Here is a 25,196-nt window from a genome sequence, read left to right on the forward strand (position 1 = left end):
CCGGCGTGCACCGCGCGGGAAGCGGCAGCGCGCTCGTTCCCGGGCCCGCCCCGTGCTCAAGCCCCGCCCACTCCAGGGCGGCCCCGCCCCCCAGCCCCTCAGGCCCGGCCCCGCAGGTTCTATCCACAGTGCCAGAATTGCGACATGAACCTCTTTAATAAACGCTTCCTCCTTATCCTTTCCCCCTCCTTATCCTTTCACCCACGTGAATCGGTCCCGGTGTGGACAGACGCGGCGGGATGGCCGCAGTGCGGTCCCCGCAGTGACTGTCCCAGAGCAGCTACTGCGGCGGCCCCTTCTTGCCGCAAACGGGAATTTCGATGACGATTTTGCCGATGTTCCTGTTCTCCTCCATAACCCTGTGTGCCTCAGCGATGGCGTGCAGGGGGTAAACGCTGTCAACGAGGGGCTGCAGCCGCGGGGAAGCCTCTCCGGAAAAATGGGGCAGCACCTCCTCTGTGAAGGCTTTCACCAGGCGCTCCTTGTACTGCGGAATAAACACCTGCAAGGTTATTTCCAGCCCCTTCACTCACCGAGGTGTCTCAGAGCACGGCGTATAAAATGTACACAGCCCTCAAGGAGACACCTTCTGACATTCTCGCAGTGAGATAAAAACACCTGACAGGTCTAAATTACAAACAAGAAGGAAGCTTTTAGATTTATTACATCTTAATCGAATGAAATCCCCCAAAGCAAATGGTGTGGGCTCCGTGCAGAACTATTTAAATCAAATTGATAAAGGTCTTGTAAATATTCAGTCTTAAACCATGCAAAGAATCCACCTCAGGGCTCTGCACTGTGGGTCTTTTACTGTGACATCTGAGAATATTGCACATGAAATGAGATTTCGTTGGAAACTGGGCATCCAAATGGCCTTGGTTTCTACTTTGAAGTGACCTAATAGAGATTTTTATTTTCCCCTCCTCAGACTTGATCAAGTTGCCTGATCACTGGAGTTTTATTTCTTCTAGGGCCAAATATCTAAATTATGGTATTCATGAAGCACATTAAGAAGTCCTGGGTGTCATTCCTCTCATTCAGGGAGGAATTTGATAAAAATAGAAAAAAAAACATTACAACTTAATTTTGTGACATTTTCCAAAGTATGTGGTAACAGTTCAAGGTGGGGCTTTTTTGACAAGAATGTGTTTAACACTGGTTTTAAAAGAAAGCTCTCAAAACTATCATAAATTTTAAGATCAAACTGCATACACTGCTGATAGCCACTACTTGCCTCCTTGTCTCGGGACCGTAACAGGCTTGTGTGGATGCTGGCTCTTTTGGAAATCAGTCTTGCCAGCAAATCCCCATGGACTTCACCTCCACTCAGCAGTCCATAAATGATCCACCGGCCATCAGTGCTCAGACAGTTGAGATTCTTCTCCCAGTATGAGGCCCCAACACAATCTAAAATAATATCTACTCCAGAACCTCAGGTAGAAACAGAAGAGATTTCAGCAATGAAGTCCAAGCTGCATTAAAGGCAGGATAATTTCAAGCATGACTAAAACCTTGTTATTTATAGGTACAGAATTGGCCCTACAATTCTTATTTAAATCTTTCTACTGAAATTAAGAATTGGCACAGTGATTTGTAAGGAATTATGGAATCAGGCACAAAAAAAGAATCATCAGTTACTCATGAGCAAACTCAGGAATAAACTACCCCAAATGCTTAGAAAAGCTACATTTTTCTAACAGTTTAAGAATGAAGTGGCACTGGCAGAGGTTGCCCAGAGAAGCTGTAGGTGCCCCATCCCTGGAAATGTTCAAGGCAGGTTGGATGGGGCTCAGAGCAAGCTGGGGTGTCCCTGCCCATGGCAGGGGGTTGGAACGGGATGCTTTTTAAAGTCCTTTCCAACCCAGGCCATGCTGTGCTTCTGTGATGACTCAAACCCCAAAATGTGAGGATTTGGTCCCACAGTTCCTTTGGGAGGCAGCAATAACGTGGCACAATATTTATGTCTCAAATGAACACAGCCAAAGAGAGCCCATGCAGAAAACAGCACAGTTAAACTAAGGAAATGCCCGTTCTGGGCTGAGCAGGATATCAGGTCGTGCTTCCAGGGTCACTACTGTCTGCTCCGTCACCAAGTGACAGCTGAAACTGAGTCTGTGTCCACATATTGGGAGGTTCATTTGCACTTTTACAGAGAGATTTTTACCTTGGGTGAACTCCAAGACCTTTTCACTGAAGTCTTCATTCTTGTAGTTGAACCCTGCAGCCGCTCCAGCGTTTGCTGTTGCTTCCAGTTTCTCCTGAGTTCCTGCTGTCACAATGGGAATGGCCTTGGCCAGTCTCACCAGCTGAATGGCTGCCATGCCAACCCCACTGGCTCCAGCATGGATCAACACTCTCTCACCCTCCTGTACTTTACCTGGAGAAAAGTGGGCAGAAGGAAAGTGGTCACCCTTTGGGCATCACCTTTGAATTAAAATATGAACAATCTGGAAGATAGGAAAGAGGAGGTTGAAAGAGTTGTCCTTGACTGGACTTTGGACAATTGGACATCTTTGTAGCCTTCATAAAAGAGAGAAATCCAGAAGGAGCAGAGGTTGCAGTGCGCTGACAGGATGTCATTTTCCCAGCCTCAGGGGAAGGGCTTTGCCTTGGCTGTGTGCATCTGTGACCAAGATGCTTAAGTGAGGGCAGCCTTTTTATACCATCAATAGAAAACACACTTGGAGGATGTTCATACTGAGAAATCAGGCACTCAGCAATGGAGAAATACCAGAAATGCTGGGTGACATTAAAGACCAGTCCTGCCAATCATTTTACCATCTATTGGTTGCATTAATTTGTGTTTCACCACTTGCTTCTGTAAGTGAGGCACCAAGTAGCCTCCCACTGATCCCCAGGAGACAACACTGCTTGAAGTAAGTCTGCAGGGAAGTTATGTTTGGAACTTTTTGTTCCTTATTGGATCTTTCAGATGCTACTGCCGAAGAGTGTAGAAGAAGGATATTTCTCACAGGAGGAAAACTTTGGCAGGTTTATTACCTCGGCAGCGTATTTTTAAAATGAAGAGTGTAGGCTTCTGTCTATTTTAAATCAGCTCAGAGTGGATTTTACCTACAAATAATATCTCTGGTAAACAAAGATACAAGATGTTGCCTACTGTAGATTCACAAGAACATAGTGATAAAGTTCTTGGTACGGTCATGCATGCAGTGAAGCCAAATCCTTAGAAGTAAGATGTGTTTTTAGGTGTCTTGATAAGGTGGGAATAATTTCAGGGTTTAGGCTTAATGGAATTTAGGCAAAATAGAGGAGAGCATCTTTAGCAGAAATACGAAGAAAAGTTTCAATAAAATATCCACAAGAATGCAGAAGTAAGCATAGTTGCCTAATAAGTAACTAACCAATAGTGAACTTGCCTTTGCAATATGTATGAAATTCATTAACACCGATATAAAGATGTGTACCTATCAATAAAGTTTGAAATTTACTGATCACTCATATTGCATGCCGCATTTCTCCCGCCACTCCCAACACATAGTGATAAAGTTCTTGGTATGGTCATGCATGCAGTGAAGCCAAATCCTTAGAAGTAAGATGTGTTTTTAGGTGTATTGAAAAGGTGGGAATAATTTCAGGGTTTAGGCCTAATGGAATTTAGGCTTAATGGAAGGTGTCCCTGTGCATGGCAAGGGAGTAGAACTAGATCACCTAGTTCCTTTTCAACCCAAACCATTCAATGGTTCAAACTGAGAAATACAGATGAAAATAAATTGGCTATCTTTCCATATCCTTCCTTGTAAATATGTAACCAGCATGGTAGGTTGGCACTGGGGAGAGGTGGTCAAGATTCAAGGATTTGTGTCTGGCATACTGGATTCTGACCCACAAGAATAAAGTGACAGAGAAAAGGTCCTTTGAAGGCAAACAACATTCAAATGGAGGCCACAAGAGAGGATTTTGTGACAGAAAAGAAGATGAGCTGTTTTGGTGGGATAAATGGGCAAATGCATCTCTCACCTACAAAATGGAGCAGCTGAAATGCTGTTAGCCAGGCTTCAGGAATGGCTGCAGCCTGGATAAAAGTCATGTCTTTGGGGATTGGCATCAGGAGGCCTTCGGGCACTGTGACGAATTGTGCCTGGCCGCCCCCGGGGAGCAGAGCCATCACTGCATCGCCGATCCTCCAGCGGCCCGAGCAGCCGCGACCCAGCCCAGCCACGCTCCCAGCTGCTTCCAGGCCCAAAATGTCACTTGCTCCTTTGGGGGGAGGGTACTTCCCTCTCCTCTAAAATAAAAACAAATAAAAAGAGAAGGCAAGGAAGGAAAAACCACCAATGAGTGTAATTACCTGCAGTATTTTATTCACATGTCTCCAGCCTAAATTCCTATTTGTTTAATCCTGATTTTGCCCTGCGCATATGTTGCAGTAATTTGAGGATCTTCAAAATGGGAACATTTTGCTTCCTAAGTGTTATTCTTCCTAAGTCTTACTCTTAAAATAAGTATAAATTGAAATATTTGTGAGTTACCTCTCTCCAGGCTAATCCCTTCTGTCTCCATGGCTTGCAGCTCAAACTAATAATTTGAATGTGAATTTGAATAAATTTTCTCCCACTGAAAGTATGCTATTGGAACATTTCCTTTTCATCTCAAATGCCCAGAAAAAGGTCTGAGATCTAGAAAGACCAGAGCTTTAGTTTTACATGTTTTTGTTGAAAGGCAGCTTTCCACGCCAGCCCAGCACTGCATTATCTCAGATAAAAACATTTATCTGCTGAATCAACAAACATCTCTTCTTTCAGCCCTATGAATTGTCCCATCCAAATGCTCACCAGCTTCAAACTCTTTTAGCTCATCAGATCTGTCAGGACTTCACACAAGGGCTTGAAAAATCTGTTTTGTTTTTAGATGCATAAATCTGCTTAACCTACACATACCTGGAGTAAATCAGCCCTATTCAGAGCACTGGCAGAGACCTTCACAAGAACTTCTCCTTCTCCTGGATTTGGTTTCATCACTTCTTTCATATAGAGATTTTCTGGGCCTCCTGGGCAATCAAAGTAGGCTGCAAACATTTTCTCTAAAAAAACCAAACAAAACCAAACTGAAAAAAAAATTTGCACAAATGCAGGCATGTGCAGTGGAAAAATCTCAGGTAAGAAAGGTAACAAATAGCTTTAAAATTCTTATTTATTTCCCTTGCCTCAGGAGGTGATTGCTGTGTGCCTGATTTGCTGTGGTACAGGCTCTCACTGCTGCAGGAGTCTTTCAGGTACCTCCTCAGATGCTGCTCCTGGGATCCTTTTGGCACCAGCAGATGGGCTGAACTGTCAAGCCTTCTCCTGCTTGGTAAAACCAAGTGAGGAACAGTCTTCTCTCTGCTCCCTGGGCCCTGGGTGGAAGGAGATGAGAAGCAGAGGCAATCACAAGGGGAACAGCTGTTAGCTCCTGAGAGCTGGTACTGCACTGAGTGCAGCACAGGATGGGCTGCAGGCCAGGGCCTCTTCAAGTGAGCAGCACTGTGTGACAGACCACCATACCCTCTGTAAAAATCACTGATTTCTGCACAGGAAAAGCTCAGTGCACACCTAACTACTTGTGGTAACACTGCAAATGCAGAATGATAATCAGCCTGAAACCCCAGGGATGTCAGTCCCCACAGGGTGGTGCTCTATGGCTATTTTATGGTGAATAAGCACTTCCAATTATTTGTATAAAATGCTATTTAAAGGCTTTTATTTCTGAGGCTGGCTGTCTAGTCATTGTTATTAACCATTTAATCCAGTCCCACAAAATTTGCCTGTATCAGCAAAAAAATTCAGTGGAAAGCTCACCTGATGCCACGCCATAACAATTGTTTCTGCAGCCTTAACTGGGTCCAAATTTAGTCAGTTAGGATATGAAAGAAGCTCTTGTCCCTCTTTCATCAGTTCATTAACCTGCTTTTTTATAAATTATTGTCTTTTTTCCTAGAAGCAGGCACACAAAAATGTTTAAAAAACCCCAAAAAACAAAACAAAACCAAAAAACCAAGAGGATCTGAATATTTACATTACTCTGAAACGCACAGAAAACCGCAGAAACTGAGACACAAGTTTCCAACAATTTCAAGCTCTCAGATCTGCCAGCAGTGGCTGAAACCGACAATTTTAAGAAGCCCTGTGGCTCCCGAGCTCACCTGTTTCCTGTAAGGAAGGACGGACAGTCTGTGCCCCGGAACAAGCCCAGCCTGTCCTCGGGAGCAGAGTCCGATCCCAGTTCCTGCTGGCACTCAGCTACTCCCCTGCAGGCCAAGGCGAGGAACAGGGCGAGGCTGTTCTACTTTGGAGAGACAGATACGAGTCAGAAATACGAGCACAGCTCCCCATTGTTGCTGCGAACGACCTGGATTGTTCCATGGCTTGGCTCAGACATCTGCTTTCCCGCTTGGCCTTGCGGCAGAGATGGGCCGCTGCCCCAGCGCACCGGGTAGCTCGGCCTGCTGCCCGTGGCTGTGCCAGTGAGTGTGATGGGGTGTGCTCCAGCTGTGCAAGTGCTGTCACTTCAGAATTCTGTGTCTCAGACTCGATTTGCTGCTCTGGCACTGAGGGTGTGGGAGCTGTGCCAGCCCCGATGCCATGAACGCGCTGGGGAGGCTGCCCTGGGCTCTGCCGTTCCTGGGGAACAGAGGTGTTCAGAGCTCGCTGGTTCACGCCCTTACACCCTGTGTGTTTCTACCTGAGGGTTTGGAATCAGAATCAGTACTGCTCTAAACATCTGATGGTATCTCCTTGAGCTGTGCAGAAGGATCAGATCACGCCTTTCTTGGTGTTCTGTTCACCAGCTCTTGAATGTTTGATCTGTCAGGAATAAAACTGACACTTCAGACTAAAAATGGTATCTCATATGTGTGGGATTTTTCTGTGGATTTTTTTTTTCCTGTAATAATGAGATTTTTGGATTCAGGCTTTTAAACTCCTCTTTGAAATGAAACAAATCTCAAACCAAGTATAGATAAAATTCATTTGTCCTCACGTGACTTGAAGAGCTAATAATTGATGTGTTTCTGAAGATGGAAAGATCATGGAGCCTGGTCTATAGTGCACACAGCCTGATTCAGTGCCAATACTGGCATTTTCCCTCCTCCACTGTCCTCAGAGGACTTTGCAATCTACTGCAGTTTAAAATAACTTTCTATTGCAGTCACTGACAATGCAAATTCACATGTAAAAAATATGTTTTATTATTTTATTATTCAAGGGTGTACAGGACAGTCTGAAAATGTGTTAGTTTAGCAATTTCCTTTGTCCCTTGGGTCTGTGACCCCTGTGTAGCTATAATGCCATTAGAGAACTTACTGTGTGTAGTGAGATTAGTAACTATGTTATCTGGAAGCAGGCTAAAATACAGCATTAGAAAGATAAAGCACAACATCTTGAACCAAATAGTGAAGACATCACTTTCAATTGTGTTAAGAAACATAGAGAGCAAATGCATAGGGTAGTTCTTTTATGAGAAGCAAGCCCACAATTGTTCTTGAAAAAACAGAAGGGAGTTCAGCAGCTGTAATGTTGTAAAGCAGCAGTTTCTTGTTTAAAGCTTTGAACTTCTGTACTTTATTTCTTAATGAGCACTCTTGAGGTTGATGAAGTCCAAGTTTTCTGTTGATTCAGCTACCTTTCTCTCTAAAGTAGTCTGCTATAATAACACAGGGACATAAGTAAATAAAAATTTAAATCAATGATTATTAAAGTCGTGTACAGAATTGCTGTAATGGAGATGCTTTTTTTCAAGTACAAATCCCCCTTGCAGTGTACTGCACTCAAATGATGACAGTGCTGTTCCTAACTGAAAATATAAAATACCTGTATTTGTGAGGTATTATCTGCTCTAAAGAATAAACACTAAACAGAACTTCAAATAATTTTCAGAAATATCTTGTAGCATGCCAAGAAAAGTTACTTTTCTTTTTTTTTCCGCAAAGAAATCATCCAGGACAGCAAGAGTAAACTCCAAAAAATAACTACTGCAAATCTGGCCCTGGAAATACTTAGCATTAGTCTTTGCTAGGAACAGTGGCCAGTTTTGAGCAATGTGACTATTAGCAAGAACAAATAATGAGTGGATATTGTTACAGGATTTTGAAAGTGCTGGCATTTTTTGCAGTCTTTCAGCTTTACACTTTCTGCCTTCGTCCCATTGCAGAAAAAAAAAAAAAAGAAAAAAAAAAAAGAAAGCTCACATCAAATATGATATGGCTCCTGAATTTATTACTGAGCCAGCCAGCCAGACAGCGGTGCCTTTTGGATCTGCTCCAGCTTTGTGTGTAGTCCTGCTGAAAAAAATAAGATAGAGCCAGTCTGAAGTTAGATTATAGGGGAAAGCCTTGCTGTTAGATTTAATAAATCCCATTCCCCCAGGCTCTGCACTGGGGCCAGCTCTTTTGAATGTCTTTATTGATGGTTTGGAGGAGGGGACGGAGTCCATCCTCTGTAGGTTCCCAGACAGCACCAATCTGAGTGTCAATCTGCTGGAGAGTGGGAAGGCTCTGCAGAGGGATCTGGACAGGCTGGATCCATGGGCTGAGGTCAATTGTTTGAGGTTCAACAAAGCCAAGTGCTGGGTCCTGCCCTCAGGTCCCAACAACCCCTGCAGTGCCACAGGTTGGGGCAGAGTGGCTGGAAATGTGTTCAGTGAAAAGGGACCTGGGGGTGCTGGGGACAGCAGCTGAACATGGCCCAGGTGGCCAAGAAGGCCAAAGGCACCTGGGCTGTACCAGCCCTGGTGTGGCAGCAGGGCCAGGGCAGTGACTGTCCCCTGTGCTGGGCACAGCTGAGGCCACCTTGAGGACTGGGCCCACTTCTGGGCCCTCAGTTCAGGAAGGACATTGAGGGGCTGGAGCGTGTCCAGGGAAGGAAAAGGAGCTGGGGAAGGCTCTGGAGCACAGGTCTGAGGAGGAGCAGCTGAGGGGGCTGGGAAAGGGGCTCAGCCCAGGAGGCTCAGGGGGAACCTTCTGGCTCTGCACAGCTGACAGGATGGTGAAGCCTGGTGAGGGTTGGGCTCTTCTCTCAAGTTACAAGTGATAGAACAAGATGAGATGACCTCACGTTGCATAAGTGGAGGTTCAGATTGGATTTTAGAAACAATTTCTTCACCAAAAGGGCTGTAAAACACTGGAACAGACTGCCCAGAGTCACCATCCCTGGAGGTACTTGAAAGATCTGTAAATGTGACACTGACAGACGTGGTTTAGTGCTGGGCTTATGGCTGGACTGCATTACCTTTAGGTCTTTTCCAGCCATGATTCCATGGTTCTGTGATTCTGGGCACAGACAGAGCTGTCAGCAGATAGAAGAAGGGGCTTGTTTCATATGCTGTATCAGTGATAGTAACTTGGCAGCTACAGGTGCTTTCACTGCATTGTTTCTCCAGAATTAGGCAGAAAATATTTCTATATCAACCCCTGGTATTGAATCTAGATCTGTATTCCCAACCAGCATCCCAGTTCTGCCACAGCTTTGGGGTTATTGCATGGGCACAGCATATTCCATTCCAGTACAGGTGTCAGGGCCAGAGAATGGACCTACATCCATCTGCTTTACAGTCAGGATCACTGAGCACAAAGTGGTTAAAAAGGACTCCTTCAGAATGCCACTGAAATGGCATTTTTGTTCCAAAAAATCAAAGATGTGAAATTAGCAATCACCTTGCAAGTCAGCTTAGCTGTACCCCGGCACTGGGCTCTGAGGCTGAGAGAACAAATGGATTTAGTAGAGTGCTGTGCTCCCTGTCATTATTTCTGCTTTGTGCTCTGATTTCACAGAGTTTCCACCTCTGCTGTCACTTCCCAGGAAGCTCTTGATCTCTCACAATGAAGCCAAAGGTCGATGCAGAGACTTGGCTTTATACCAATGATAGCTGCATTTTCCACATGCTTTTTGTGCTGGCAAGGCCGTCACTCAGCAAAGCCTGAAGTTGGTTCATTTTCATTCTGTTCTGTAAAAAGAGAGATGTATAAATGTTCATTCCCCCTCCCCTTCATATTGGAAAACATACTTTGCTCCATGTGAAATTCAGGAGTTTCAGCAGGACAAATGTAAGGCCCCAGATAACCAAAATGACAATAACAACAACAGCACGAGAATTGACCAGCAGAAAACTGGTTCTCTTTCACAGAAAGGCCATAAAAGTCCAGTTACATTTTTATAGTGTAAGTATTACTGATTTTTTTTTCTCCTGGCATTATATTTTCATCCTGCTGAGGAAACAGTCCACAGTGAAAACACTAAGAAATGAGATAAAACTCACTACAACCATTAGACCAGAGCAGAAAGAGGGAGTTGAGGGGGCTTTGTGGGCTGGGCTTGACCCAACCCAAAAATTATTTTCTTTTAAAATAAATAATCAGTTCTAGCACAGTGTAGGAAAATTACTGGCAGGAAATTAAAGAAAAGTGCGAAGTATCTTAGGGCTAAAGTTATAGTCACATTATCACTGAAACTATAGGGAAAACAGAAATTCTCCAACAATTTATTTTCAGTGTTGGAGAATTGAGGCATTATGGTTTTTTGGCCAGGATGCGCAGTAGAAAATATATCATTCACACCTGCCTGGGTTGTTGAAATCTTCCCTTTTGTCTCTAGCAACTAAGCAGTGGCTTCTAATGGAAACATTAATTCAGCAGGAGAGTGTTGCCATTACAGTGCAAGAGTTCTACTATCACTACATTGCAAGGGTCCCATATTGCTGGAGTTTAGTACCTCCTTGATGTTTCTTGTAGGCAGCTCCTCCAGGCACTGACTCTTCCTTGTCCTCACAGCAGCCACTGACTCCAGTTCCCCTCAGCCACCCAATCCACTCTTTTATAACACTCTGCTGACTGGCTGCAGCTGCGGCCCGTTAACATCAGGCCTGCTCCTAATCCTTAGTAATTGGCTCAGCTGCAACTCTTTAGGGGGTAAGATTACTTTCTATACTACCTTTATTTACTTATGTTGTATCCCCCTACAGGAGGGTGAAAGAACACCAGCTGATCATAGGTGCATTTGGTACACTCTAAAACAATGTTTCTTTGGTCTTTCTTGTATCCAGGCCCAGCTGTGGATGCAATTGACGACAGCTGCAATTATAAGAGGAAGTGAGGAAGATACCTTGCCCACTAAAATTCTGAAAGTGCTTTGGGAGGATAATGGCGATTGAGTTTGGAGAGAAATTCCAGTTCTGGTCATATTTAGTCAGTTTTACCTATGATGCTATTGACAGCACAGCCACAGCTTTTGTGTTGACTGTCCACAATCCTTGAGTGTGTATTATATACCCAACCATTGTGTGAGGGTTCAATCACAGTGGGACTATACTCTGGGAGCAGAGAGTATGGGCCCAAAAAGATGGAAAAAAATGGCAAGGCATTGATGTCATTGTGCAAGAACAACAAGGAGTCATTTGTGAAAGTAACACAAAGCTTAAGACATTTGTCTTGGCGCTGAACAAAAATGTTTGTCATTTTGAGACACATCCCAGGGAAATGCCTGAAAATGTTTTCAATTGTACAAATTGGTGACAGAAGCATGAGAATTCTTTGTGATTCTATGGTAACTCTTAGATAACGTTAGTGTGGCCACAAGTAATCACTCAAATGTTTGTGTTTGTAAATTCATTGAAATTAAGGGATGTGGTTTTATTTACTTAGCTCGTCTCACATCTTACCACTTGTTACAGTTTAACTAAATGCTGATTCAAGACCTGCTGCCCACCCCTACTGGAATGAATCTCACCTTGAGCAGGAAACTGCTACAACATGAAGACTCAAAACAATTGCTGAAACAAGCTCAAGAAAATGGACAAAGGACTCTGGTCCTTGTACATCACAATGTGGGGAAAATAGATAATGTTTTGGAACCAGTCAAGAAAGATACAGAACAGTGGTGGTGGGATACACTCTTCAGATGATCACTAACTGCTAAAGGAATTTGTTATATTGATATTAACCCTTTTTCTTTCTGTCTTGATAAAGGTATTATATGTTAAAGTATGTATTATTATAAGGCAATTAGCCTTTTGACCACCCCTACAATTATCAGATAATCAATGCAATACAAATGCTTGAAACACTCTTGAACTCCGTTTGGATATTGGGAAGCTTGAGTGACTACAGTCATGGAGTTGATTAAGTGGGAAAATGGGGGAAAATTAGAGACATCTGTGTAGGGGGATATAGTGTGGGTAAATAAAGGTGGTGTAGAATGTTCTCTTACCCCCTAAAGAGTTGCAGCTGGGTTAATTACTAAGGATTAGGAGCAGGCCTGATGTTAACAGGCCACAGCTGCAGCCAGTCAGCAGAGTGTTATAAAAGAGTGGATTGGTTGGCTGAGGGAAACTGGAGTCAGTGGCTGCTGTGAGGACAAGGAAGAGTCAGTGCCTGGAGGAGCTGCCTACAAGAAACATCAAGGAGGTATGAAACTCTAGCAATATGGAATATTTGCAATATAATGACAATAGAGCTCTTGTACTATAATGACAACACATCTGGGGGAAAATCTTGAGGCTAAAGTTATAATCGCATTCCAATAGAAGCTGTAACATTAGGAAATTTTAGGGTAAAAGGCAGTTGTGATTTCAAGAAGGGAATGTAGTTGACAAGCACTGAATTAATTCCATGATAATTCCTCATGCAACACCCCTTACAGCCTGAAGAAAATGCTGAGGAGGGATGAAATGGAAGGTGGAGCAGGATGGAGACCCTATGGCTCTGTTGTGATCCCTGCAGGAACGGGAACTCAGTGGTACCTCATAGCTGACAAACCACACAGTAGCTGCCAGGCCTAGGATGGAGGAGATGTCCTGTTCCTCAGTCAGCAGCTGTGGGGAAATCTTTCTCCTCAGATGAACCCCACACTTTGTACTCTCATTGTGAAGATGTGACACATGTCCATCCCAAAGTTACCCACCCAAAATGTAACCACCCCTCCCTGAGCACACACTCTCTATTTTGTTAACTATATCTTTGAGAGCAAAGTGAGGGAGTTTTGCACCAATTGAGAACAAAAGTATGTTTGACTAGAGTCACTCAAGCTTCACCTAAGTGTAAAGAAATAGTCTGACAGTGAGTTAAGAGGGGGACAAGTTAGGAAAGGCTTCATGTAACTTTTGGGATGGGTTGATGGGCTGATTGTGGCTTTTCCCCTGTGGGCACACCTGTTGGGTAGGATCTGTACTCTGTACACATTGATTATCTCAAACTTTCACTGGTGATCAGAGCCTGTGTAATCCCTTCAAACTTGTTCTTGTAGTCAGTGCACTGTCAGTGACAATCTCTGCCCCGACTCTGTGATCGGTGTATTTGCTGATAAAGTGTGTTATTTCTTAAATTGCTCAGCCTGAGTCCATCAAGGGTACTGGCAGGCAATGACAGTGGATAAAAATGACAAAATTAATAACATACAGACTAAGAGTGTGGGGGATCCAGGAGGATGGGGGCCTTTCTTTCCAGACTGACATCAGGGCTTTGACTTTGACACGCTGCTGTCCCAAGTCCCTGGCCAGGTTAATGAACGCACCCTGGGCACAGCGGGCTGTGCCGGGGGATCCCATTCCAGGGCAATGGCAAGCGGCTGGGCACAAGGCTGTCTTCATGCCTGGGGCGCTGACAAACCAATCATAATAATACATTAAAAAAAAAAAAAAGTAAAAATGCTCCAGGAAACACCCCGTTTTCGTGGCACACAGTTAGTGGGAGATCTGTGTGCCAGTGCAGCACTGCTGGAGGAAAAAACCCTGACATTTCTGTCATCTGATGGCATCTCTGGCTGATTGCAGTTTCAAATTTGGTGGCATGGCCAGCACTGCAGGGGACTGTGTGAAATCTCGTAATACGATTTAATGGACTTTCGATAATAAACCAGGGAGCCGGATTGCGCCGGCTCGATTCGGCTCGGCCGCGTTCGGCTCGATTCGGCTCGGCGGAGCCGTCCTCGCTCCTGATTGGCTCGCTCACCGCGCGCTCCCCTCTCTGATTGGTGGGAAGCCTTGCCGGCGGGAGGTCGTATTGGAGTTACCATAGCAGTGTGGGACGCTGCGCGGCCGGGCGCGGAGGGATCCGGCCGTGCCGCCGCCCTCTCTGTCTTCGGAGCCGGATCAGGGCTGCCGCAGCGTTATCCCCGCAGGTTTCTGTGCCCTGTCCCCACGGATATCCGCGTCCCTCTCCCCACGGGTGGCATCTCCTCATACCGAGACGCTGCGGGTGATGGGGGAGGGACTATTTTTTTCGGTCACGGAGGGGCGGTGCGACTGATGTGAGGCGCGACAGAGGCGCGCCGCGCCGCCATTTTCCCCTCAGCGGGGCGGGGCCGTGCCGGGCGAGTTTGGCTTCGATTGTAGCCCTGTGGCGCCGCCCCTGGAGCCTCATGGGGCTGTGTTCACCGCCCCACTGAGGGACTCCGGTACGGGGATGGTAGATGTGGATTTTTGCTGCCCGCCTCCCCTTTCCTGGGGCCTGCGGGACCCGCCTCAGCACCGCGCAGGGTGCGGGACGAGCCGTGCCCAGAGGGTCTCAGCCTTTCCCTTTCGCCCGCCTTTATCTCATCGCTGCCTCCGAAGTGCAGGGCCAGGCCCCTCCGGGCATGCACGCGTTACGTGTTAGCTCAGCATTCACAGTGCGAAAGGTTCTGTTCGCAGAGCTGCCCTGCTCGCTTTGGAGACTCGTTCTCTGCCCCTGAGGCGATGCGGGGGGTCCAAGGCACCAGTGCAGGCAGCCAGCTGTGCTTGTGCACGGTGACATCCGTGCGGTGACACGTGGCTGAACGGGGTTTTGAGAGGACTGAGGCATTTGTGAGGGTGCTTTATTTGTCACCGGGTGATTAAAATGCGTTTCCTCAAAGCTGCTGCAGAGCCTCGTGTTTGGGCACAGGGAGCTGACAGTGCAGAAGGATGCATGTTTATGTAGGAAGGATTTTTAGGTTGTTCTCAGGTTTAATCATCGCACAGTGGTTTGGATTGGAAAGGAACTTTAAGATCATCTAGTTCCAACTCCCTGCTATGGGCAGGGACCTTCCCTAAACCAGATTGCTCCAAGCCCCATCCGACCTGGCCTTGGACACTTCCAGGGATCTGGCACAGTCTAACAAATGTCCTGATACAGGACAGCCAACCTGCTCATGGGATTTGGCATCTGCAGACTGCAGCCACTAGATTGACTAAATGCTTGTTTTATCCACTCAGATTCTGGAAATCCTTTACTCTATTTCTGTCTAAGCCAGTGATTAAATCTGTAGTTTCAAGACCTGCAAAACAGCTGCTGTCTCATATCAGTGAGCCCTGCCTTAGCAAAGAGGAGGATGGCATCTCCCAGCAAGAGTCCAAAAAAAGGCAGAAAAATAAAGGATTAAGATTCAGTAGAAGCTTGAATTATGAAGATTGGTGGTGGGGGGAAGTCTGCAGCTAGAGTCTTTGCCACTTTTGGGTTCCTGAAAGCAAATTGCTGCAGAGGCACATTCTCTGTGTTTGCTCTGTTTTATCTCCCCTGGGATCCCAATTCTCTGAGGAGGCCAAGCACCTCCTCTGCTTTGTGCTCAGCCTGTCTTTGTGGGGTGGATGGACTGCTTGGAGTTGGAGGAAGTCTGTAAAAGGTGGCATGACGCAGGAGCCTGTGGCACCTGTGCAGGTAGGGAGGATATATTGCTCATAGGAAGGTGTGTTGGGTTTTTCTAATGCCAAATCTATAGCCTGTCAGGTATCCAAATCTCTTCAGCCCTTGCTGTTTGCCTGTTAATTTTATATCAGAAATTGGTTCTGTGAGGTTTGCTTTTCTTCTCGCTGAGATTGATGTCATTTGGATTTTGCCTTTTATTTCTTTCATATGTTCTCTGTACTCTTCACACATACATTTGTAACTCTGTCACCTTTTGTATTAGTAGCTACTTTTCCCAATACTTTTCCATGGCCTTTCCCTCAACAGAAAGAGGAAAGAAATTCCAGAGCTCCAAGCCCCGAGAGGTACAAGACCCCTATCCTGTCTTGGTTCTTCCTGGGAAGCAAGGCTGAGAACAGCTCTTTGGGATACATTCTCACGGCCAAAGTACAGCTAGTGCTGAAGGGGGGCTCCAGAGAAGGGGCTTCACCTTGGGGAATTGCATCAACACTTGTTCTCCTAATGGCTGCTTTTTATCAATTATGCTAGTTTCCTAAAACCTATAAAAATGTACTCACCCCTGGGAGAGGTTTGTGTGGACATCTTTCCATAACTGCCTCTGAAGGCCTTCAAACAAAGATCCTCTTTTATATTACCTCCTTACTAAAATTATCTTGAGTTTCATTTCCAGTTTGGGAAAATGTCAACAGGAGCAGGTGACTTCCTGAACTCCCTTCCAACATATGCTCTCCTGTGATTTCTGACTCTTTCAGTCAGAAAAGACAGGAAAACTTTGCTGTGAGGATGCAGGAATATCCCAGCAGATGTTTTTGTCAGTGTACAAGAGCAGGGACTATAAAATGAAACAAATAAAGATGTAGATTACAGACTTTACCTTGAATTGATGGTGTGAACTTTGAATCTGCATTCCAGAGAGGTAAGCTGGGAGTCAGATATTGTCACTAAAGTGCTGGATTGGACAGAATAAACTCTTAAGTGTTGTCTTCTACAAACAAAAAAGGTTATGTTCTATGAATACCCAAGAGTCTTTGCTGATTCTTATAACTAGATTCTGCAAAAAGTAATTGAATATCAGATTATTTTTTTTTTAATAACTGAAAGCTCTGTCTGAAGACTTGGGGTCAGTGTCTCTATAGAAATAAGCTTTTCTTTTGTTCCATTCTTTACCCAAGTAATGTTGTGAATCCATTGTTTCCTGGAAGCAGTGTGTCTCCAGTGAATCTGAGATAAATAGGGGTTTAAATGGAGGTTCCTGTAAAGGGCATTTTGCCTCTGTGGTTGCACTGTGTCTGTTATAAATCAATCCACATATCCTGATGCACATACAAGAGAGAAGATGGAATTTTCTGACTGGAGCTGAGTTAGCACTTCAGCATAAGCTTCATCTGGTAGAGCTAACTTTAAAAACCAATAAAACGTAGCCATAGTGGGATGTGGCAGTTACTTGAAAGGGATTTTTTCTGACTGAAAAAGGCACAAAGGAAAGAACTAATAGTCTGGAGGTGAAATTTGATAACTCTGAAATGTTTCCAGAGCTGACAGGCATTTTCAAATAATTTGTCAGTGACTGTTCTTGGAAACAAAATGGTGTGTGGAGATGAGGACAGACGGTTCCACCAGAGGCAGTGTCTGATTGTAAACCTGATACTTCATCTCTGTGTTTTACTTCATGTGACAGGAAAATGTTGCAGGTATCAGCAGGTAGAAGTCCTTTAGAAATCTGTTTCACTGATCAGTGAGAATTGTAAGAAAATTCAGATTTTGCTGTTAATACAATAGTTTTTTATGGGTTGTGATGGTTTTATTGTTTCTTCCAGATTAATCCAGCCATGGGTAGTGTGAATTACTCAAAAGGTTCCTGGCTACAAAGATTTGCAAATGGGAAGCCTGTGAGAAAACCCAAGCAGCAAGAGCCTTGGAAGGTGAGTGACCCCAGCATTCCTTCAGCTGTAGGTTCTGCTGTGAGCAACACAGAGCAGTATCTGTAACTGGGAGCCCAGGTGTGTAACTGGTCCTGTGTTGGAACTGGCCACCAATCCCACTGAAATCCTGGCTGTGTGTTCTGGTCTGGCCATGCTCCCAGGCTTCCATGCCTGAATTCATCTGTGAGCCCTGAGCAGGAGCTTTGCGCTTCAGTCTGTCCCTCCACAGCATACTCAGAAATGGCTGTTGCAGTTGTATTAACTCTTACCATTCCATCCTAGTTTGTGCCTTGGTTGTGGAACCTGGATGAGAACCTGATCTTTGTAAAGCAGCTTGTCTTTTTATGCAGACCTTTTTCTTTCTTTTCATTTATTCAGAGGTTCTCCTCAGCACCAGCAGAGTGGCACAGCCAATAATTTTGATTTCAGCAGACATTTTGGGAAGGAAAATATTGCCAAAGATTGGCTAACACAGAAGGAAGGGCTTCTGTTGTGTGAAGGTGTGAGTGGAGGAATTAAATAGAAATTATGAAGGGAAGAATGAAAAACTGTTATTTTCAAAGTTCAGTAAAATCTGAGAGATGTTTATCATGGAGAAGGAGAACAAAGAATTCTAAAAATAACAACAGATTCAATGGGTGTTATTCAGCTCTTACATCCTTTTGAGTCAGTTTTAATAAATAACTTGCAGTTTGGTGTGTGGAAAAGTTTCCCATAAAAGCTGAAACAAGCTTGTGACTAGTTAGAATCACAGACTTATGGAACAGCCCAGGCTGGAAGGGACCTTGGGAGATGTCTGGCCCAGCCTTTCATGGGAAAGAGACACCAGAATAGGGTATTCAGCTACCTGCCAATTGCACCTTGAAAACCCTCAGTGGTGGGGACTCCACCACATCCCTGGGGAGGTTGTTCAGTGACTGATTGATCTCACTGTAAAAATTTATTTCTTACATTGAGATGAAAGCTCTGCCAGTGCAACTTGTACCTCTCATCCCTTGTCTTCTTGCTGTGGCTTTTGGTGAAGTGAGAGCCTCCATCTTCTTTGTAGCTGCCCTGTCAGTAGCACTGTGATGAGGCTGCCCCTGGGCCTGCCCTTTTCCAGGGAGAAGGGACTTCATTCCTTCAGTGAAAGGACACCCAACTCCTTCACATGTGTGTCATCCTGAAGGAAAGCTCTTCCATTCTCCACTGATGGTTCTTAGCTGGAGTGGTGGCCATGTCTTTGTACTGCTGACTGTAGAAAGGATCTGTGACTGAAGTAAATTCATCAGGCATAATACAACATATCAGTTGTTTCAAATAGTAGGATGTAAGGGTCTTGAAACATGCCAGAAATTTAGATTTCCTCTTTCTCATTTGTTATTGGTGGAATTTTTAATACTTCTCGTCTCTTCCTTGCTTGCTCTGATGTGTGATGTCCTGCTCATCTTAGTGTAATGAACCTTTAGGAGCATGGAGCTGGTCAGCAGGGCCAAGGCAGACATGACTGAAAACTGCACCATCAATTGGAATTAAAAATCAATATTAAGCACAGGGAGTAGCAGGCCAGTATTCCATTCTATGCATAAAATACATTATATCCCCAAAGGATAGATCTGGTCTGCATTGCCTGAACTCCTTGTCTGGAGTGCAGGAGTTGAAGAGCCACGTGTTTGGCACAGGTGAGAAACAGTGGCAAGAGGGAGGTGGTGTGGTCATGGTGAGGAGCAGCCAAGGAGGCCTGAGCAGGTACATTCCCGTTCTCCTTCCAGCTCTTCCTGTGCTCTTCTGTTGCTACTTAACCCAACCGTTCAGAGCAAATCTTGCAAGGATTTGCCAGCTGGGTTGTGGTATAATGTGCCTTTAATCACAACACTAGGAATTATTTTGAATTCAAAAGTAAATTAACTCCTGCTCTAAGTCCTGCTTTCACCTCATGTGGGCTTTTTTTATGTTTTGTTAGGCACTAGCTGATCAAAGCCGAGACATCATTGCCTCTGCTCAGTGCATCTTGGACAGAGAAAATTTTGTGAGGGTAAGAAGTGTGCTGTTTTCTCACTTGCTGTGTGCTTTCCTGTCAGTATTTTTAGTTCCTAAACAGTGATTATTGAGAAAATTTTAATTGCCTGTATTCTTGAAAAACTATTTTAGAGTTATGAGCTTCTGTCTTTTCAGTCCACTCTGGATAGGACTGAAGTAGCAACCCTAAATGTAAATCCCAGGTGACTTGAACTGCCTGTTTGCACTAACATTTGTTGTGTGGGTGTGGTAATTTGTGACAGTGGTGCTGTGAGCAAAGGGCAGGAGGGCTGCTCTGATCTGATCCAGCAGATTGCCAGTGCTGCAGGGAAGGTCCTTCTGCTGCCTGTCTTGCACAGTCTGGTGCTTGCAGCCCCCTGCTCTGCAGTGATTTCTGCTCAATAACCTGATGGGGAAATGTGAGTCATTTTCTGCCAAATTTGCACCACAACTTCAAAAATTAAGGGTCTGAATGCCAGAGCTCTTGAAAGGGCAAGCTTGGAAATAAGTGATGAGAAGAAGAGAGAGGGAAGAGCAGAAGGAAGGCTGGAAAATAGATGCCTTGGAGCAGTGATCAGTCAGGTCAGCCAAGCTGCAAACCTTTACACATGGATTCTTATTGATCAATAGTTTATATGGTTTTTATTTTCCATTTTTTCTTACTTAAGGAGCTGGACAGATATTTGAAGCACAATGATTTCCTAGATCTGAGAAAGACAGAGCTTCTGTACAAAAAATATCTTGATAATGTTTCAGAGCCACTTATGCAAAAAATGAAGAAAAAAATGGACAGCCAGTCAGAGAAAGAAGTGTGGAAAAGGAGACAAGAACAATTCTCTCAATATTTAAACTACTTTACAAAGAAGGTATCCATGAGAAACACATTTCTGTCATGGAGGGGGTTGTATACAGAGGGTTGTGGACAAGTTCAGGGGTTTAGCTGTTATTTCCTTCTTGTGAAGTAAGCTGGAGTTCAATTATACCTTGCCTGTAACTTACTTTTCTGAAGGACTCTATAATGGTGATGTTACAGCTGTGTGTGTTCACCAGCAGCTATGAGCAGCAGCATTGCTTGGTGCAGTGAACACGTGCTGGGCTCTGAATATGGTGAGACAGAACACCCTACTGAGCTGTGTTTGCCTCTGTGGGCTGGACAATTTAGTGGGAAAATCTTGAGTTCTGTCAGCTCAAACCAAAGGCTGAGTGAGCAGGGTGTGAGCTGCGCTCCCAAGTCTCAGGAGTTCAGCTACAGCAGTACTGCAGCTCTGTGGGCACAGCATGAGTGAAATGATTTTGTGGCCTTGGATGCTACTGATCAAGCTTCATAAAAGAAAAAATATGGGAACAGGAAGATACAAACAATTGTTTGTCTTCATGCAGGTAATGGACCCAACTCATGGATTTTGTAGTTCTGTGTGTTTCAGTATTCACAAAAATTGCAAATTGCAGTCACTGTAGAAAATACTTGTTCGTTTTCTTCATTTTGCTCTTAATTTCACACCTCTCTTGAATATCAGATCCCACAGCTAAGCTTTCTGCATCTCAGGAATGAAAAGAAAGAGAAAAATAAAAGCAGTTACATAATCTGCCACAAAAATAATACTTTATGAGAGCAGGCAGTTGTTGTCAGTGGAAACCACTGCACAGTGGAGTTGTGAGGCTGTAAACAACCTACTTATCCAGAAATGAAAATACCATGGGAGCTATGTTGTTTTAAAGAGACCAAACTATCTTTTTCAAAGGCCAGATATGACAGACCATGCATTTAAACTGCATGGAATGAGAAAAAACTGAAGCAGTCCTGCTGCTGAACCCTGCTGCTGGGTTTAGGCTGTGTTGGGTGTATTGCACATATCTGGGTCTGCATCAGTCCATCTTGCAAGCTGCCCTGCCAGGTCAGCAGTTTGCTGGGCACCCTCCAGAAGCAATGGCTGATGTGCTGGGATGTGTCCTTCTGCCTGAAGGGGGGCAGCAGCATCAGTGATCAGCTTCTGCCTTTTCTCCTTGCTCTGTGCTGTCAGGTCTGTCACCAGCATGTCTGAGAAGCAGCCTGAGGCCCTTCATATTTACACATTTGCATAAGTTTGCGTTAACTCTGGCAGCATATGATAAATTTTGCAGAACTTGAGACACTTGTGTGGGTTAGTTAATGTGGTTAATTCTGGATGTGTTTTCCCTTCCCTCCCTTCTTTTTGCCCATTTTCTTTTGCTCCTTTCCCTGCTATCAGCCTTCTCCTCCACTTGTGGTGGCATTGTTGATGAGATGGAGCTGTGGCCTGGACCATGAGACCAACAGGTTCAAGTCAGCTCATGAACCCAGACATGGAACTCTGCTACCTTGCAGACCAGTGACCTGCCTAAGGCTGTGGCTAGTGAGGCATCACTCACTCCTGTTTTTCCTTTACTTTTTCATATCTGTCTTGCTGACATCACAGAATATTTTGAGTTGGAAGGGACCCAGAAGGATCATCATGTCCAACTCTGAAGTGAGTGGGATCAAACTCACCAACTTGGTGTTATTAGCACCATGCTCCGACAAACAGAGCCAATCTCAGGTCTTCCTCCTCTGGAAAAACATTTTCAAAAAAAAAATATATTCCTTTGTCTTGACTGTCCTAGTTAAGGTTAGCATTTTAGCCTGTCATTGTTTCTGAATGCTTCATGAAATAATTTGTTATATATTTATGCTTGTGATAAATTAAAATGGATGGAGGAATTTTCCTGTTACAGTTCAGTCACTTTCTTTCTGAGGTGTAGTGTATGCAAATTGGGAATTCTTTTTTCACAGAATTCAGAGATTTCAACCACCTCTGGTGCTGTGTTATGCTGTGCTTGGCTCTGTCCCACCCAGGCTGCCTGCTCTCACTGTTTTAACCACCAACAGCTGACCCAGTACCTGCTTCTCCCACAGGGCTATGTGTTTTTGGATGATTATGACCCATCAGAGTATGATCCATTCTTCCAGAAGACGTGCACAGACTGCTGGAAGGTGTGAGCAGGTTTGGAGTCCCACTTTGACCAGCAGGAGGTTAACAGAGCATGTTACTGACGTGCTGCTCCAGGGGAGTGTGTTCTAGTTTAACACACTCACTCCTACTGCATTTAAGCCCCAGAGTGTTTGAACATGGTTTTCACCAGGAACACAGTCTGGATCTAAGCCCAGTTTTTGAGACACAGTAGCAATGGCAGGGGGAGGTTTGTTTTCCTCATTTCAAATCCATCATGGCAGCATGGAGGGGATGTCCTGTCTAAGGAAGGTTGGAGAATTCCCAGGCATGCTCAGTGTGTGCTGTGTAGAAGGAAATAATCTGACAGCTCAGCTGATCTTTACAGAAGCATGGTAACACTTTTCCCTTCTCTTTAAAGGACGAGGAACTCATCAACTAGCACAATGACCGAGAGAGCCAATGATGTCACCTGTGCTCCAGCTGAGCACAGCCATCAAAGGTACCCTTTACACAATTAAGTTACGTGCACTGCCAAAGCAAGTGAGAGCAGGCCAGGCAGGTCTTTAGGCAAACTGCAATAAACTTACTGTCTTAAACATGTAGTTCTGAAATGTTGTTACCCCACTGCCAACGAAATGTCTGAGATGCTGCTCCTCTTCTTCCCAGATCCATCTCAATGCTCTACAGGCCAAAACCTGCTATTTTAGGAGGTTTAACTTGGGCTGAGCTCAATAAAGACAGTGCTGGTGTTCTCTCCTGGAGACAGTGTCCAAGCAGTAAATCACTTTTCACATACATCGTGGGTGTTTTGAGAAGGCAGGAAATAAGCAGGGGAGAGGAGATGGGAAGTGGTGTACACAACACCTGCTGCTTTCTGCAGAGCTAGTGCTGAGCAGCAGCTGCTGCCAGTGCCCTCAAACCTGACCCTCTCCTCTGCCAGTGCAGTCCCATCTCCCTGCTGCTGCAGCTGACCAGAGCTCTGGGCTCAGAGCCTGGAAACTGAATTTTCTCTGTCCTCCAAACTCCCATTGTACAGACACAATCTCTCAAGAGTTGCCAAGGTTGAGTTTTATTTAGGATTAGAAATACTGAACCACAGAAAACTGTTAAATGTAACAGAGGTTGACTGAGTAATAGGAGGGTGCACAGATGGCAACTGGGTGGGAAACTGCCAGACTTCAGGAGGAATTTCTGCACCCGTGGAAAACAAGGGCACAGGCTGCTCAGAACTGCATGCCGTGCTTCTGCAACAAAGCAGCTTAAAGGAGGAATAGAATGGTTACAATGTAACAAATATTTATAAACAATCCTTTTTTTTTTTAAACCACCCCTGATTTGGTGCCAAGAGAAAGTTTTTGCTTTCATTTCAACCAGTTCATTTTACAGTTTATATTGGGGTGACAGCTCCCCAGAACAAACCTTTAAAACTTGTGATAAACTTTCCTTGAACAAATCCTATAAGCTTTTCTTATTATTTCACATTCCCCTGTACAATAAAATATACTTTTTTAAAATCACTATGCATCAATAAACATCTGTAGACAAATTAATAAACTTATACTTTACTCTCTATATACATGTTGGCAATGTCAAAGCTTCAAGATTCACATGGAGGTCTGCAAGACCAAGGAAATGTACACAAATAACTTAGGAAAAAACCCAAAGAGCTGAAGAGTATTTTGCCACATTGTTGTGGGTCACAGTATTTAAAATATTTTTTTCTAGCTATTCTTCACAACCTCATTGTCTCAGCAGAGAACAATAAATCAAACTGAAGCAGAAAGAAAAATCAAGTAGCAGTTACTGATTCCAGTGCAGAACTAAAGTCAAGTAAAGAACTATGCTTGAATCTTGAAAGAATATACAATATATTGGAGACTTCTCCAGTGCTAAGGCTTCTTCAGCATTTAACCGTTAAAACGATCATCCTGAGATGGGAAAATTCCAGTGGATATCACTTTTAAGATTTCAAATGGAATGATTTCTAGTGCTGAGCTTAAACCATTCCTCAGTCTGTCTGTCAGACTAAGTGGTAAAATATACAAACAGCTTGGTGCCACATTTCTACATAATACTTTTTATGGCCCTGAAAATGGAAACATTGGCATCCAAACCCAAGATATTCCAAAATAATAAAAAGGCACTGAGCAATAGTACTGTATTTACAGTAACATTTGTGTTTGCATAGATCAACAACAACTGGGAACACTGCAAGGAACTAAGCACAACCAGGAACTAAGAGGAAACACAGAAGCAGCAGGAATTCTTGCTTAATAACCAGCATGGGACAAGGAATCTTTTACCAAAAGATGTCCAGGCTGTTAGCTTCAGCTGTCCTTCATAAATTAAAACAAAAGCGTTCTTAGAGGAGTGTTTTCTGATCAAAGAGCTGCAAGTCAAAGCGCACCCACACTTCTCCTGTTGGAACCTCATGCAGCAGTAGGTGTTTAGTTGTGGGGCCTTTGCTCTCTTGTTCTGTTCTGATTTTTGCTACTGGAACTTCAGTGCGACCCAAAAAATCTGTTGGGCAAATGAATTCGAAATTTCATTAGGCAGAGATATTGACCATAGAAAATCTGAGTGAGGCAGGGTAATGCAATGCTGTGGGGTACATGCTCTGTTCCAGAGCACTGCTCCCAGGCTTCCAGTTGGATGGACCCCAGCCCTGTGTAAACCAGCCAGCAGTGATAAAAACGGGGCCTTTTAGAAGAGAACAATGCTATGGAATTAGGATGTCACAGT

At 44.4% G+C, this 25,196-nt stretch overlaps 3 protein-coding genes across 8 annotated transcripts in view; 1 reads left to right on the top strand and 2 right to left on the bottom strand.

The window, feature by feature from the left end:
- Nucleotides 1-137: 137 nt before the first annotated feature.
- On the bottom strand, nt 138-6,294 carry TP53I3 (tumor protein p53 inducible protein 3). Of its 2 annotated transcripts, none has more exons than XM_063153422.1 (7): nt 6,140-6,294; nt 5,238-5,353; nt 4,899-5,041; nt 3,979-4,246; nt 2,165-2,377; nt 1,235-1,431; nt 138-487 (listed from the first exon to the last, which is right to left on the bottom strand). In XM_063153422.1, exons 3-7 carry the CDS (start codon nt 5,034-5,036, stop codon nt 281-283), a joined length of 1,023 nt encoding a protein of 340 aa, XP_063009492.1. In that variant the 5' UTR covers nt 5,037-5,041; nt 5,238-5,353; nt 6,140-6,294; the 3' UTR covers nt 138-280. The 2 variants fall into 2 exon arrangements, with proteins under 2 accessions (XP_063009492.1, XP_063009491.1); XM_063153421.1 differs by having other exon boundaries at nt 5,165-5,353; nt 6,140-6,293.
- A 9,274-nt stretch (nt 6,295-15,568) lies between these two features.
- On the top strand, nt 15,569-23,815 carry FAM228B (family with sequence similarity 228 member B). Its single transcript, XM_063153337.1, has 6 exons — nt 15,569-15,598; nt 17,404-17,508; nt 19,451-19,522; nt 20,175-20,372; nt 22,418-22,495; nt 22,873-23,815. The coding sequence occupies exons 1-6, from the start codon at nt 15,569-15,571 to the stop codon at nt 22,891-22,893; spliced, it is 504 nt and encodes a 167-aa protein (XP_063009407.1). The 3' UTR covers nt 22,894-23,815.
- ITSN2 (intersectin 2) overlaps nt 23,508-25,196 on the bottom strand; it is an 80,147-nt gene continuing 78,458 nt past the window's right edge. For all 5 annotated transcript variants that reach the window (XM_063150933.1, XM_063150934.1, XM_063150931.1 and 2 more), the window contains one exon: nt 23,508-24,974. In XM_063150933.1, the coding sequence (XP_063007003.1) occupies nt 24,817-24,974 (158 nt within the window). In that variant the 3' untranslated portion in view covers nt 23,508-24,816. The remainder of the gene's footprint in view (nt 24,975-25,196) is intronic.

Source organism: Melospiza melodia, chromosome 3 (assembly GCF_035770615.1).
Source record: "Melospiza melodia melodia isolate bMelMel2 chromosome 3, bMelMel2.pri, whole genome shotgun sequence".
In the NCBI taxonomy this organism is placed as follows: domain Eukaryota; kingdom Metazoa; phylum Chordata; class Aves; order Passeriformes; family Passerellidae; genus Melospiza; species Melospiza melodia.

Bases quoted from the DNA above. Each gene is read 5' to 3' on its own strand.
- FAM228B (XM_063153337.1), top strand. From the start codon at position 15,569: ATGACGCAGGAGCCTGTGGCACCTGTGCAG. The intron at 19,523-20,174 runs GTAAGAAGTGTG...TTCTTACTTAAG, and splicing joins ACAGAGAAAATTTTGTGAGG to GAGCTGGACAGATATTTGAA. The intron at 20,373-22,417 runs GTATCCATGAGA...CTTCTCCCACAG, and splicing joins TAAACTACTTTACAAAGAAG to GGCTATGTGTTTTTGGATGA.
- TP53I3 (XM_063153422.1), bottom strand. From the start codon at position 5,036: ATGTTTGCAGCCTACTTTGATTGCCCAGGAGGCCCAGAAAATCTCTAT. The intron at 4,247-4,898 runs GTATGTGTAGGT...TTTTTATTTTAG, and splicing joins ATAGGGCTGATTTACTCCAG to AGGAGAGGGAAGTACCCTCC. The intron at 1,432-2,164 runs GTAAAAATCTCT...TTTCTACCTGAG, and splicing joins GGTCTTGGAGTTCACCCAAG to GTTCTGGAGTAGATATTATT.